General features: G+C 32.1%; 1 protein-coding gene across 1 annotated transcript in view; it reads right to left on the reverse strand.

The window, feature by feature from the left end:
- The window catches only part of LOC134693461 (rho guanine nucleotide exchange factor 10-like protein), a 52,941-nt gene extending 39,366 nt beyond the window's left edge, over positions 1-13,575 (reverse strand). The window contains exons 1-4 of the mRNA XM_063554293.1: positions 13,540-13,575; positions 10,129-10,184; positions 2,128-3,265; positions 1,827-1,865 (exon numbers count right to left, since the gene is read on the reverse strand). Of these exons, the coding sequence (XP_063410363.1) occupies positions 1,827-1,865; positions 2,128-3,265; positions 10,129-10,158 (1,207 nt within the window). The 5' untranslated portion in view covers positions 10,159-10,184; positions 13,540-13,575. The remainder of the gene's footprint in view (positions 1-1,826; positions 1,866-2,127; positions 3,266-10,128; positions 10,185-13,539) is intronic.
- Between the last annotated feature and the right edge of the window lie 3,027 nt (positions 13,576-16,602).

Genomic DNA, 16,602 nt, shown 5'->3' on the forward strand with positions numbered 1-16,602 from the left:
ATAACAAAAAATAATACACAGACAAAAGGAGGAAGTGTGGATCGGAAATTCAAAAGGTTTAATTCTCAAAGATAGCCATCTAAGTACAGAAATGTTGTGATTATCATTACATAATGGTGCCAATCTCTGATTCAATGCTTGCATGTGTAACTGGTCTACAGCTATAATGTATGGGGTAAACTTGCACATCATTTTTTATCCATTACATTGTATATATGCATTAGAGACATGTGCACCTTCTTATGTGTTTAAGATTTACCAGTAATCTATCTTCGAAGGTCAAATTTAATCTATATTTTTGTATAAATTTAAATATCTGCATATGGTGTAATTCAATTTGAAATCACTGTCATAGCAAATATTTTTTACCTTATTTTGTTTTTAATGATCCTATTTTGTTCAGAATTATTATTCAATTTGGATGAATTTATAAAATATAAAGTACTTTCAAATAAAATAAGTCTAAGTTACATTGTACAGTACCTTTGTCAAGAACATGCATGCTTAATTTCTCATATGGGAGCAAATCAAATGGGTAAAAAATAAGTTAGATAACAATTGAACTGCTTATCGTAATCTAATTTCTGCTTTTTTGGACACAAAATATAAACCCACTATATTATCTAGCTAGTAAGGGTATAATTGTAACTAAATTTGTTCCTTACAATTTCTTGTGACCTCACATGTAAATTTATTTTTGATAAGATGGTTTTGCTTCCTGAATTACCATGATAACAGTATCAAATGATTGCATAAATAATCTGTAAATCTATATACAAGATAAAGCTTTTCAATTTTTGATGAATCTGCCCAAATTTTGTACTGAAAATTAAAAGATTAGAAAATCAACTTTTATTGTTTGTTTTCATGTTTTTTCTTCTAAGTATTCAAATAAATGGAGTTGTTATCTTACTTCTATAATTTTTGGTATGAATATGATGTGAATCGTCAAAATCAGTTGATTTTTTCATCGTCATAAAGATATTTTATCGACATGCACTAAATGCTATGGTTGACATCATTTGGGCAGATGTTTTACTATAATTCATCACAAAGGTACCCCCATTAAGACCCCCATGAAAATGCTCTTTTCATGATAAAAATACTTTAATTAAAGCAGGTTATAAAATTTATATAGCATATATATATATACATGTATCATGTATATGGGATAGTACATGCAGCTTTGTAAGTTTATGTTGGTACAATGCATATGTAAATTATAATTCAACATCATGTACATTGAACAACATCTCCCTGATATCTATATGTAATGCATAACCTCAGTGTCAAGACAAATCTACATGAATGTACTTACACATACTAGTACCAGTAAGTACAATGTAGTTATCAATTATCTACATGTTCTATACCAATATTTTTGTAAGGTACATTGCACTTAGCATGCTTAGCCACCACTTACATGAAGCATCCCTAAACCTCAACATGCTCAAAAGTACAATTAAAGTATATAAATATAACAAATTAACCATATAAATATAACTACATCATTATTCTAGCACATGTTGTAAAATTTTGTTTTAACTAAGAAATCAATATATCAGAAAAGGAACAATCAATTTTCATTAGACTGCAGAACTGTAACAAATATTGCACATTTCTCCAAGTAATGGATTTCTGAATATATACATAAGACGCATGAAGGGAAATGATCCTACCTCATTTTTTTCACCAAATTAGCTGTCTTTCATATATATATGCATGAATGTTTAAGCAAGAAGGCTACGGGTATTCAGAGTCAATATATAGCCTACCTTAATACAGGTACAAGCAAAGCATCTTTATTTAGATTGTAAACAAAATACCTTTTTGTGTTGTTTTGGCTTTAGAACTAGTACGGACACCTATAATTTGAGAAAACATATAAAATACTACATAGATATAGGAAAATGTGGTGTGAATGCCAATGAGACAACCCTCCATCCAAATAACAATTAAAATACTACATGTATATATACCGTTAAAACAATTGTCTTAGAAAAACAAACATGTAAAACAGAAATTCAAGCCTTTCATAAAATTCTACTTGAAAAAACTTAAGATTTAAGAAGATGCATGATATGTCAAGTACATTGTAGATAAATATACTTGTACAATGATAATTACCTTCTTCTTGTGGTTGGTCAGTTTCCTCCTCTGGTGGAGAAGTATAAATCCCATACAAATTACTCATTGCTGGCTCTTCTGATACTGATCCTTCAAATAAATGATTGTACTTTCCACTTCTCCCTAGTTCTCCACTTGTAACAAAGTCAGGTTTCACTTCTGTAAACACTTCATTTTGTTCCTCTCTTTGAACTAATTTAGTTTTCTTTTGAGATATTTTTTGTTCGTCCTGATCTACCTTCCCAGGAACCATAACCATGGGAAACTCGTTATTCCACGGTGGGTCATATTTGTATTTCGCTGGTTTTCGTACCAATGATTTGTTTACTTTGTTTGCCTTTATGTAACCTTCTCCGTCAGGGTCTTCAGTCACAGGTTTAGCCAAACAATATTGGTCTGTGTCTAATTTAACAGGTTTTGCTAAACAGTATGTACCGCCAGTGTCATCTTCAACTTTAAATTTCTTACTCAATTCTTTAACACTAACTTTACTAGTTTGTCCTTTTACACCAACCTGACCAAATGATAGTTTTACACTACTGACTAAATCTGACTTTTGTTGAACTAAGTTTGACTGTTCAGTTTCGTTTGTGTAAATTGGCTGTTCAACTACATTTGACTGTTCATTGAGAAGCTTGGAATCTGTTAGAGAAAGAGGCCTAGAATTTGACTGTTGTTTAACTAAATCTGACTGCTCAGTTTCATTAGCATAAACTGGCTGTTTAACTATGTTTAAATGTTCGTTTTCATTAGCATAAACTTGCTCTTTAACTATGTTTGACTGTTCAGTTTTATTTGTGTAATCTGACTGTTTAACTATGTTTGACTGTTCAGTTTCATTTGTGTAATCTGACTGTTTAACTATGTTTGACTGTTCTGGTTCAGTTGAATCTAACTCTTTAAGTGCCTCCTCTAAGTCCTCATCTGTAATCTTTAATTCTACTAAATTTTCAGAATCAATATCTTCTTCATGTTCTTTGACTGTCTCAACAGATGCTTCAAAGAAATTAGTGACAGTCACTGGTTCCTCATGGCTTGGAGAATCAGGTTCAGTGGAGTCATCAGTCAAGTCTAGAGCTGAGGTTGTAGATATGGCATCGTAATAAATCCCACTTACAGTATCATCATCACTGCTATCCTAAAAATAATCACATAAATTCACAATTATATAAACATTTCTATGAAAAGAATTTAAGCAATTATGATAATATATGTTTCTACATATTGTTGATTGATTTATGTGGGTACCAATTTTCGTGGATTTAAAAAACTTACACTTTCGTGAAATATCATCTAATATCTGGTTTTGTCAATTAGTCTGCATACAAACCTATGGAAAATATTTAACTTTTTGAACATTTAAAGTTGTGGTTTAGCTGCATCCCAGAAATTCAGGAAAAATTGTAAACAACAAAATATGAACCCTCAGAATTAAAGCAAATGAAAATATCTCTTCTTTCAACACTTATTAATTGCTGTGACTTGAATAAGATATAAAGTTTATTTGTTTTTCACTTGCTCATGAATATTGAACTTTAACCTACCTTACCTAATTAGGAATAATATTGTACATGTATATGTGTAGTAAAATACAAAAGTTTTTCCAACCTTTTTTTAGAAAGCTAAATTATCCTTCTTTTAAAAAAAAAAATCCAATACAAGTTCAAAATTGAAAGATGCAGAGCTCAATGAATGTGGATCAGCATCAACCAACATTATAAGTACTTAAAAAGTCCAGTTTACTTATCAATCAAAAAGTTCTCGTCCTAGTCTCATATAACTCCATACTTATATGATGCAGATGTTTATATTTCAAACACTTAAATCTGGGTGAACTAAGGTTTAAGTATACAGAAAAAATAGGATCTAAGATATCCAGACTAATTAAAGAAATACAGAACTTAAAGTTATCCATTTAAGATTGCATGAAGATATTCAAGTTTCAAAAACACTTACATACATGTACAAATGTATCCATGGTATCAGGTTAACAAAGAAAGTACATACAAATTAGTCCAAACTATACCAGAACAGTTTCTTATCATTTTGTTAGAGTTTTTAAATGCTAAATAGCACCATACTGTTGTGTTTAGTTAAGTTTTTCCAACTGATGTTATGGTTTGTTCTTAAAGTTAACATTGGGCTACTTTACCACTGTCTCATGTTGGAGTGGTTAATAGAATTCACACAAACATGTATAGCCCTTCAACATTCTGAATCATGCACCTGTCAAAAGTCATTCTTGTTATTCAGTGATTTGTGTTGGTTGTTGTCTGCTTGTTTGTATTTTGCTTGTTGCTTCAGTCTCAAATTGGTTTTCTTTTTTAAAATTGTACCACATTTAGTCATCCCAGGATATATTCTAGTGTTCTATGTGGTACTATATGCAGTCTGAGTCCAAAAAAAAATCAATCTACTAGTCCAGAAACTAAACATCAAATCTTGTCCCTATATGACTATATAAAATTCAGAAATTTTTCACTAGTCCGAATCAATATTTACTAGTTTGGGCCATTGGACTAGTGGCACACGGTGCAGACTGCTTGCTATATGTGTTCTGCTCACTGTTGAAGGCTTTACAGAACTAATATCATTGTTTAGATCCTAATCCATTTGTCTCTGGTGGATCTTTGTCTCATTGGAGATTAAACCACTTCTCTTTACATAAATGAAATATGTGTATACCGGTATAGTTGTTCAGTATATTCTCAGATTTAAAACATGAAAATAAAACAGAATCTCATGAGCTGCATGTTAAGGAATTATAATTAGTTCAGATTCTTGGAAAAAAATGTATCTTCAATTTATAATGCATGCATCAAAAGTCACACAATTCCAATGATGTGAAATTGTAGCTGATCAAAGCACACAAATGATTAAGCAAAATTTAATCTAAATTATGTATAACTAATAGACTGATAAGAAACATCTTTATTTTTCTTAAAATAGCAAATTGTCATTATTATTCATGCAGAGTTAGCCCAACATTCAAATATCATAAATAAATTATAATTTGAGAGAACAAAAAGATACAATGTAGATGTGTAGATACACAGTTTCACATTCAAAGCAGACATTCCCCTCACCCCATTTTCCTACCCCCCCCCCCCCCCCTCCCCCTCATAATCAATCATTATACAGACTTTATTGAAAAACAAATAATCAAAAATTTGATCCATTGTAATGTAAGCAATGAACCACATTTAAGACTTTTAAAAAAGAAACAATACTTGCCAATTACAAGTACCTTCTTAAGTATATATTTGAAGGAAGTATATATCTGAATGGATCGTTTTCATTGCCCTTCATCTTTAAACAATGAAATAATTGAATCTGGAATAATTTTGCATTCTGGAAAATTTATTAGAAATATTACAATGAAAACTACCCCAACTAAATAGGGTTAGCCATGAGTGTTAGTCATGTTCACCTGGCTTAGGTTAATTTTACTTTCACTATCATTTCAGTACGAACTAACCTGAACCCCCCTTAGCCATGAGTGCATGGCTAACCCTTATTAGTTACTTTTCATCATAGATTTCTCATCATTTTTTTCAAAATTCAAAATTATTCCAGAATCAAATAATTCCTTGTTTGTAATGTTTGTTATGCAAAATGAAATTTCTATGAGGTTTCAATGAGAACGTTAACCATAGTTGCTATTGGCGGCCGATTTAAACTTGCAACCAGCATCCAAAAGCTCAAGAATGACAAAAGATGGACACTAATGCAAGTTATAGCAAAAGTTGATATGGGCCTTTGTCTAAGAGAGCAAAATAATTGATTTAACAGAGACTTGTATAAGAGTGGAAACTTAACCCAGTACTGACAGAGAACCAGATTTGTACAGGAAACACCTAATCCAGTATTTTGATTGGTTAATTTCTTAGTCTGAGTATGATAGTCTTGCTAAATTTTTATGACTACCATGCAGGTATCAAATAAAATTACTGACATAAAAAAGTTTCAGAAGTTATACCAAAATGAAAAGAGTGTGTAGGTAAAGGTAATATCTTTGGCTAGCTTGCTTGCTAGCTGAACTGTGAAATCATTATTAGGTAATTAAGGTATTCAACCCTCCCTTTGGAGTAGTCTAGTCCTACACACAGATAGATTGGTTATCCCACTTGTCTAACTAGTCTGCTCTTAAAAGAGGGTAGTCACACCCAACCTACAAAATGACTTCACGATTCAGCTAGCAATCTAACCAAAGATATTACCTTTGCCTACACACTAGACATTTTGCTGTTCTTTTCTGGATAATACTAGATATAGATGGTAATACATGTACCAATGTATTTATTTTCTTTTGATCCGATTTCTTTTGCCTGTACATTTGCATTGGTGCACTTAAATTAATAATGTACATATTTATCCACATAAAGATAAAAGGATCATGATGAATATTAAGGATTCAGACAAATTATATTCAAATTGCCTTTAAGCATTTCCATTAATTTATACACATGCTTATTCCAGAAGAGAAAAAAGATTCAAAACATTCTTTTATGAATAGCATGTGTATAACAACATCAATAAGACAATAAAACATACATTTTAAATGAAAATATTTCACAACATAATCACCTTCCAAATAAAATATACTGTTTACATCTACATGCATGTATACCTACCTTTTAAAATAGTCTGCATGAAAAATATGTCCCCATTAAATTAAACACGATTATATTTATTGCAGCACATGTATGTGTATTATTATTGGAAAACTTCAAAAAGAGTTCAATAAGGCCAGTCAAATTTAATTATTTGTTGCGTTGTTACATTAAGTGTGATGTTCCTTCTACTTGTCTCAATCATTTTACACATGAATTGTGCTTGTAGATTTATGTTTGCAATAAATGCATTTGACACACATTAATAATATATGTAATTATGATCACACATGATCAATTACAAATGAGCCAAATTAAGCATTTCATTATCATTGATAATAAAAAGAGAAGTAATGAAAATATTAAGCTAGGCCCTGACCTGTATCAGTGGTGGATCCTGAACTTTTCATAAGTCAGGTGCCCACTGACTAATCTAGCCCGCTCATGACATGCTACAGATTTCACTATATAATCAACCAAATTTTTCCCATCAAAGAAGAGGTCCGGAGCCCTAAGCCTCCCCCTGGATCCACCTATGTGTATAAAAGTCTGTGTGATTATATAAATGATGTACATTTGGTAAGTGTATTCCTGGTTCTTTTGTTGTTTGGTTGCTTTATCATTGAATTTTACCTCATATCTCCTTTTTATTTTTATCAAACTGTAAAACCGACTGTAATTGTTTATCCTTAATTTTGTTACCCATTTGCTAAGGACTTAGATATATGTTAGTTCAAAATGATTAACCAAGTTTTAAACATCAATTTGGCCTTGATTCTGTACTTGAAATGTGTATAGATACACACAGGAAATATTAACTTTCTATTGTTAATAAAATGTACTGGTATATAAAAAGTACTAATTCCATATATGTAATTTACAATTCAAAATGCTAAGACAAGAGACACTGAATTGATTGATTGATGGTTGATTAAAGTCCAGTGGCAAATAGTTCATGCATATTCAGGAGGTGACACTTTTTAAACAAAATCTCTGCTTAATTAATTTTTGGGCTAATAATTCTATTTCTTTTATGTCAATCTCCTCTTGGAGAACATTAAATTTACTAACAAAGACATTTGGTAGTATTCTGAAGGCAAGAGGTTGAAGTTTTCATTTATACAGATCTCATATGTATTCAAGGATTCAGAAGTAGGTTTCACAAAAAAAACTTACAACTTAGATCAATTGTAAGTCATGAATGAACAATAATGAATTCAGTATATGTATGATCATTCATAGGCATGCATTTTTTTGTGAAACTGACTCCAGGTAAAGCAACCCAGTAACTGTGGATTCATTAATTTCCTTTGGTGCCAATTTTTTCGAGGATGGAGGAAAACTTGCATTTTGGTTGATTTTTAATTTTGTGGTTTTCATCTAACTCTGCATTTATGCCCTTCTGCATACTTAGGTTATTTATAGAAAATGTGTCTCTTGATGAGTATTTATATTAATGGTTCACCAAAAAATGGTATCCCAACTTTACACAGAAAATCTGCTTGCTTTGTAGCATGCCGTACATTATGGTAAAGGTATTTTTAAAATTTGACATATATTATAAGTTACAAATTCCATTTATAATGACAATTGGGTAAGAATGACCTTATTTTGACTATATGCTTTGATATTGACAGAGACCCTTACAGCTATGCAAGTGCAAGACATGTCAAACATTGACCTTAAAATTTTAACCCAATCTATTAATCACACAACATAAGATGACAATTATGACTCATTTTAAAATTATTAATAAACAATGATAAAAGTACAAAAATGTATGTAATTGGGAATGAAGAGATTTTCATGATGAGATGACAAGAGCTTCATGTCTTTCAGAACACTTAAATACATACATGTGTGTATCCCTAATACAAACATTTGTGTCAAATAGAAATAAAGGCATAATTTACTACATTGAGTACAAGGTTAATTCATGAATTGAAATTGAGGAAATATCCATCATATGTATCATACTAGCCAGTAATTTCAGTTATCATTTATATTCTCTTATTTCATGTTACATTCAAATGTGCTTTAAAATATAGAAAATATATATACTAATTGTTCATGCATTCTGTCTGATCTTTTACATGTTGTTTAATGTTAATACATAAAGACAAGTAGAATCATCGAAAATTCTTCATATAAATTACAAAAGAAACAATGATCATAATGATATGCAATACAATTCAAATGTCTTTTGTTGGGTTTCTGTCTCATCCTGAATATCTTTTCAAATCTACATTTTTTTTAATTTTCAACAGAAAAAAAACAAGATATGAATGAAAAATATTATAACAAGAATGCTTCTAGAGGACACCATGCCCCCTCTCCCAGTATTTGATATCCATGTTCAATAAACTGTGAAACCAGGGTCAAAACTAATTTTACATACACTTTAAACAAAGTTCATATTATAATCATCTTCATGTACTTATTTTTCAGTGGATGTGACATCATCTTCCTTGTATAGTATCCTAACCAAAAACTTGAACCTGATACTGGATACCTGATAACCTAAAATGAACTGGTTTCACACCATCACAACTCTTTGCTCAGGGAACCAGTTTGGGATCAGGGTCAAAACTGTGCACTCGTAATTAATTTAAAAAGCTCTTGTGTAATACTTGTAAATGTTCATATCATAATGAATAGGTGCACTATCTTTCAAGTTGATGTTAAATCAACTTCCTTGTAAACCATAATCTTCCAGTTAATTAATAACTTGAATCTGATACAGGTATCAACTATCATATCAGACTGGACATATCACATGTGGGGTTGAAGTCATAAAACTTTCCTCAGTGTTCCGAGCACAAAAATCATGCATGAAACATGAAATCCAGCATTTTGATTCTTATAAAATTTACAATTCAAAACTTAATATTTATTTACATAATTTACATGATTCATAACCATATCAAATAATAAGAATCTTACAAAATTGCACTTTCTAGAAAAATATGAAAAATTATTTGTTCAAATCAAAAACTTGTTTCCATCGATGAAACTGTATTTTAAGTATTTTCAAAATGTACAGCAATGGTATAGAGCAGAAAACATTTTTTAAATTATTTGTTCAAATCAAAAACTTAACTCTCTATCGATGATACTGAAACAGTTTTTCAAAAGGTACAGCAATGGTATAGAGCAGTAATCATTTTTTAACATTGAAAAATGAAGAGAAAAAATTAAAGAATGACAATATAATAAACTAAAGAAAAAATTGTCTTTTTAGCAAATGAAATTGTACAAATTGTAAAAAACTTTCATTAGATTTGCAGACTGCAGTAACCATAAAAATTGAACATGTTAAATAAAAACAATGAACTTAAAGAGATTTCTATGTATATATGCCTAAGAGATCATATTTTGAACCTCTTACCTGAATTTTAACCTCAGCCTCAGTCGCCATATTCAATACGGTGTAACTCGACACATCTGTAATTAAATGATAATATCAAAATTTATATAAGTAGGATTATAGCAATGTTTCAACTTTCCTGATTAAAACTAATTTGGAGTTAAGTATGAGTGTAATACTATTCTACACCTTATATAATGTAATAAATCAAGTCAAGAGTCTTGAAAAGATCAGGCATGGTTGTTATGGCTATTAATTACACTGTAATATTTACATTTCAAACAAAAAAGTTAAAATGGACAATACATATATTACATGTACATGTACATATATGTGTATAAAGCAATCTGCACATTAAAGATCTAAATTTTGTAAAAATCAATGTAAAGTACTGTAAACAAATTCTTGTAATGAAAGTCATGAAAGTAGATATGGTGGACCATAAGTTAACATGTACATTTTTTTGTATATAACAGTCATGACAGTATAATATAACCATACATGTGTGCATGTTTTTCTACCTATTTTGGTTCCTCAAATTTAGTCCAAATAATAATGACATCTGCCAAGGCTTTTTTTTACTTGCCAGACGTCATAATTATTTGGAATCCATGACAAGTTGCCCCTTTGGCAAATTGCCCACACCTAACCGCCCCACTTTTTCACCAACTCGCCCCACTTTTTAAAAAAACTGCCCCAACCTAGATTACCAAATCGCCCCACTATTTAAAAAATCGCCAAACTTGGGAAATGTGTTAAATCCTGTTAATATTACTCCTGCCAACTCGCCCCACTTAATGGAAAACGATAAAATCTAGATTAATATATTATTAACCAGGATAAATTTAGTAATGCCAACTCGCCCCACTTCTGGAAAAAGATGTTATCCCGTTGTATATAAGTTAAATTCTGTGAATATTACTCCAGCCAACTCGCCCCAATTAAAAGAAAAAGATAATATCTAGATTAATATATTATTAACCAGGATGAATGTAGTAATGCCAACTTGCCCCACTTATGAAACTAGAGGCTCTAAAGAGCCTGTGTCGCTCACCTTGGTCTATGTTAATATTAAACATTGTATACAGATGGATTCATGACAAAATTGTGTTTTAGTGATGGTGATGTGTTTGTAGATCTTACTTTACTAAACAATTTTGCTGCTTACAATTATCTCTATCTGTAACAGTAGTTTCTGTGGAAAATGTTGGTGAAAATCTACAAATTTTGTGAAAATTGTTAAAAATTGACTATGAAGGTCAATAACTCCTTAGGGGGTCAATTGACTATTTTGGTCATGTTGACTTATTTTTAGTTCTTACTTTGATGTACATTATTGCTGTTTACAGTTTATCTCTATCTATAATAATATTCAAGATAATAACAGAAAAACAGCAAAATTTCCTCAAAATTACCAATTCAGGGGCAGCAACCTAACAACCGATAATCCAAGTCATCTGAAAATTTCAGGGTAGATAGATCTTGACCTAATCAACAATTTTACTCCCGATCAGATTTGCTCTTAATGCTTTGGTGTTTGAGTTATAAGCCAAAAACTGCATTTTACCCCATGTTCTATTTTTAGCCATGGTGGCCATCTTGGTTTGATTGCCAGGTCATTGGACACAATTTATAAACTAGATACCCCAATGATGATTGTGGCCAAGTTTCAATTAATTTGGCTCAGTAGTTTCAGAGGAGAAGATTTTTGTAAAAAATTACTAAGATTTACGAAAAATGGTTAAAAATTGACTTTAAAGGGCAATAACTTCTAAAGTGGTCAACTGACCATTTTGGTCATGTTGACTTATTTGTAGATCTTACTTTGCTGAACATCATTGCTGCTTACAGTTTATCTCTATCTTAAATAATATTCAAGATAATAACCAAAAACAGCAAAAATTCCTTAAAATTACCAATTCAGGGGCAGCAACCTAACAAGGGAATGTCAGATTCATCTGAAAATTTCAGGGCAGATAGAACTTGACCTGATAAACAAATTTACCCCAAGTCAGATTTGCTCTAAATGCTTTGGTTTTTGAGTTATTAGCCATAAACTGTATTTTACCCCTATGTTCTATTTTTAGCCATGGCGGCCATCTTGGTTGGTTGGCCGGGTCACCGGACACAATTTTTAAACTAGATACCCCAATGATGATTGTGGCCAAGTTTGGTTAAATTTGGCCCAGTAGTTTCAGAGGAGAAGATTTTTGTAAAAGTTAACGCCGGACGCAGGACGACTACGACGACGGACGCCAAGTGATGAGAAAAGCTCACTTGGCCCTTTGGGCCAGGTGAGCTCAAAAATGTTATCTCTTTGTAAATGGGTTCAGAGGCGGATTTAGGGGGGGCCAGGTCCCCCCTTTTTGGGAAAAAAATTTGGTTGCTTATAAAGGTCAGTCAGTGGGCCCCCACTTATGAAAATTCCTGGATTCGCCACTGGGGTTAAATTCCGTAAATATTACTCCTGCCAACTCACCCCACTTATGGAAAAAGATGCTATCCCATTGAAAACCTTATAGAAAGTCATCTTATGTTATTCCCTTTTTTTAAATAGCAGTAAGAAGTGAGTATTTATATTTTGGTAACGTGAATATATGTCAACTAGCCCCACTTATGAAAAGTACAAGTATGAATAGAGTTAAGGGCTACCAACTAGCCCCACTGGCTAATAATATATTAATCTAGATTTTATCGTTTTCCATTAAGTGGGGCGAGTAGGCAGGAGTAATATTAACGGGATTGAACACATTTCACAAGTGGGGCGATTTTTAAAATAGTGGCGATTTGGTAATCCAGGTTAGGGCCAGTTGGTGAAAAAGTGGGGTGATTAGGTGTGGGGCGACTTGTCCTGCTTCCATTATTTGGACTACCTCAAATGTAGTGAATTGATGTGTTTGGGTATAAAGAAATGATCAGAGCTACATGTAATGAATATTATTGTCTTAATCTAGGAATCCCTTTAACTAGGACTTTTAAAGCTTGAATGCTCAACTTGGACTTATTATTAAAAATGTATGAGGGTTCCTATCAGCTGATCAGTATCAATCATAATATTTGTTTTGGGTACCAATGAAAAAAAACAGAAAACGATATTCCACTATCTCCATGATCTCTGACCAACAAAATATTATTACAGTGGTAGAATATTCAGTTTACAATGCAATGGGACAGAGTTCATTTCTACAGAGAAATACAATTGTATTATATGTCTCTGATTTCTATAATGGGAATCTGAGGTCACAGCCTCTCACAGGCTAGAATAGCAGTAGAGCCGTTTGACTTAATTTGAAGGAGACATTTTGAGGCATAACTTGTCAGTCTCAGATCTATTCCTTGTGCAATTGTCAAAGAGTAAATCATGTATGATAAACCGATACAAGTTATTGTATTCAACCCCCAAATGCAAAATGTAATATTATTTATTTTTACCTGTCAAAAATAAAGTAAAACGGAAGTCACAGGAGCAGCGAATGACACTTTTATAAACGTTGATTTGATTGGTTTATAATTCCTGCAGTAAGTTTTTGAAGCGGGTCTTTTAAAAATAATAATTAATACTTTATTGAAAAGCACTTTACGCCCATATGGACCAATGGCTTAAAACATTATACATAATATAATATGCCCTCAGTCTTAGTGACTTTTTTTAAAAAGGAGCCTAATTTGCAAGTGTCCTGTTTTGTTTCAGGATTGAGGATATGTTTTAATTTATCTATATCATTTAAGTTATTATATTTATTTTCATTTAAAAATTCTTTTCTTAATTGTTCATTTATTTTACATTTGAAAAAGAAATGAAACTCATCATCTATTAATATACCTCTAGACAGAGGCGCATTTAGGGGGAAATTTTGGTTGGTTATATAGAGAATCACTGAAGAGTGTCGAGAGCAGGCCCCTCTTAGGCAGTCAGTGGCCCCCACTTGTGATAATTTCTGGATCCGCCATTTAATAAAATAGAGACATCAAGCTATGTAGTATGAAAAATGAGCCACTTCTGTCATTTATTTTGCTCTGAAAATTGAATCAAAGAAATTTTATGTCTGTTTTTCCTATATTTAGCCTATTTGCACTCATTTTCAGAGGTAAAAAAATCTCTTGGATGGCCGGTGACCCCCCAATTTTATTTCAATTTTATTAAATAGAGACATCAAGCTATACAGTATGAAAAAATTAGCCACTTCTGTCATTTATTTTGCTCTGAAAATTCAATCAAAGTGTATTTGTGTCCATTTTCCCTATAATTCCCTATAACCTATTTGCACTCATTTTCAGCGGTCAAAATATCTCTTTAATAGATGGCCGGTGACCCCCAATTTTTTTTGCATTTTTTCATTTACAATACTTCAAAGTTAAATTTCACAAAGTACATTTTTTTTCTATACCCATGAACTACCTTAAAAAGCTGACCAACGTAGATACAAGTATATCTTGTCTTAGGGAGGGATGTACTTTATTAATAATCACTCTGATTCAAACAAAATATTCTCTGAACCTGACATCTCAATTGCCATTGGCACGCATACCACATCTCTTTGTATTATCAAGATGCTTGATTTCTTGATTCACTTGATAACATATTTGTTACGTTTCAGGACGTGTTTTTCAACAAACAAATGGCATTCCCATGGGAACCAACTGTGCTCCTCTTCATGTCGACTTGTTCCTATATTTATATTAGGCTGACTTCATACAAAAACTTCTGAAAAAAAAGATGTTAGCAATATTCTTTAACTTTACTTCCGATATCTATCTATAATACTAAAAAGACGAGGTCCAATTTGTCAGCCGTCATCACGTAAAATCGACGAATCAAAGAATTCAACTTTATATACAACTAATATAGTACAAAGGTGTAGATTAAAAATTACATCACTCCAGGTTCTTTTGTTTTCCACGTAATTAATATTGCCAATAATTAAGAAGTTCCGGGTCGAGTCCGATACCGATACCAATAGTATATTCACCTGTTACCTATTACCTTATCTGTTTAACTGGCCACCCGCTGATTGATACTTCGACAGTTTGTGTAGATAAGATTGAAACAACAGCAGGGGTCCAGTTAACTTATCTGTACGTTCCGCATCTGACAGGCGCACCACCAAACGGTGTATTCAGGATTAATATGCTATATACACGGGTCATAATCACAGGGTTTACACTACTAAATTGTCAAATTCTTACCTATTGTAGTATTTTAATCAGTAAGACTTTCTAAGAGGTTAACAATACGAATGCTAAAAATCTGGACTAAAAATAAGGCGTATAGGTACAGTTTTCAATTTGTCAGCGGGTATGACGTTAAACATCGAATCAAGGAATTCAACTTTATTTATAACTAATATAGGACAAATCTGTTGATTAAAATATACCCCATTCAAGGACATTTTGTCACGTTTCCAAATAATTAATATCACCAATAATTGATAAGTTCCAGTTCGACGGGTTCAAATAGAAAGATTTGAAAGCAGAGAAAACTGTGTATCTTAAAATCGGCATGACTTTATCAGATGACAATACTAATACTAAAATAAGACTTGCGCATATAGTTATATACTTTAATTCAGTCACGGACCTGCGATATCAAGGGTGTGCTCTAGTATATATATATATAGAAAGTGTTCTCTGATCTTCTCTATTAACCATAAACTCATGATTATATAAAAGGGGGCATGCAAAAAAAAAGGTGACTATACTGAAAAGAATTATCCGATATATACTCATGATGATAACAGACTGTGATACAAAACCACACTACCAGAGGAAACGACCACTTAAATGCTTCATTCACTAAAAAGCTAAATGGGAAGATCTCCACCAAGAACTTGATACATCATATTATTCAACAAAATCAGAGATATCTACCTAAATGACGCGACACAGTACAAGAACACATTAAAAAACGAACTCTTCTTAAATTTTGGACACGAACATACCACCAAAACTCATCCACTCTAAAACATTAAAATTTAATCACCTCACCGCTTCTTTAAGTCGGTTAAAGAGCTCACCAGAGCTCATGTTGTCTCTGTTACTAATATTATGTATATATATGCCGACTCTGAATAAAATTTACTTACTTACTTACTTACCTCAACTATTCTCTTCATGTCGGTCGGCATTTAAGGCCCTGATACATTCATTCCATTTTACACGGTCTTTAGCTGCTGTTCTTGCTGTATCCAACTTAAACTGTTCCATGCAAGTGATGTTCTCTCAGTCTCTACAGTCCGTCTCCAGGTGGTTTTGGGACGTCCAACTTTCCACTTTCCCTCAGGTTTCCATGTCAGTGCAACTGAGCATATTCTGTTGGTATCCATCCTTAGTACATGGCTAGTCCATCTCCATCGCCGTTCTATTATCATCACTAAGCTTCTTTGTTCCAGCTTTTATGTGAAGGTTTTCGTTGGATATCATATCAGGCCATCTTATTTTCAGTATCATTATAAACAGGTGTTAAATTTCTGCTTGCATGTCTTGTTCGGTTGTTTT

Source organism: Mytilus trossulus, chromosome 12 (assembly GCF_036588685.1).
Source record: "Mytilus trossulus isolate FHL-02 chromosome 12, PNRI_Mtr1.1.1.hap1, whole genome shotgun sequence".
NCBI lineage: Eukaryota > Metazoa > Mollusca > Bivalvia > Mytilida > Mytilidae > Mytilus > Mytilus trossulus.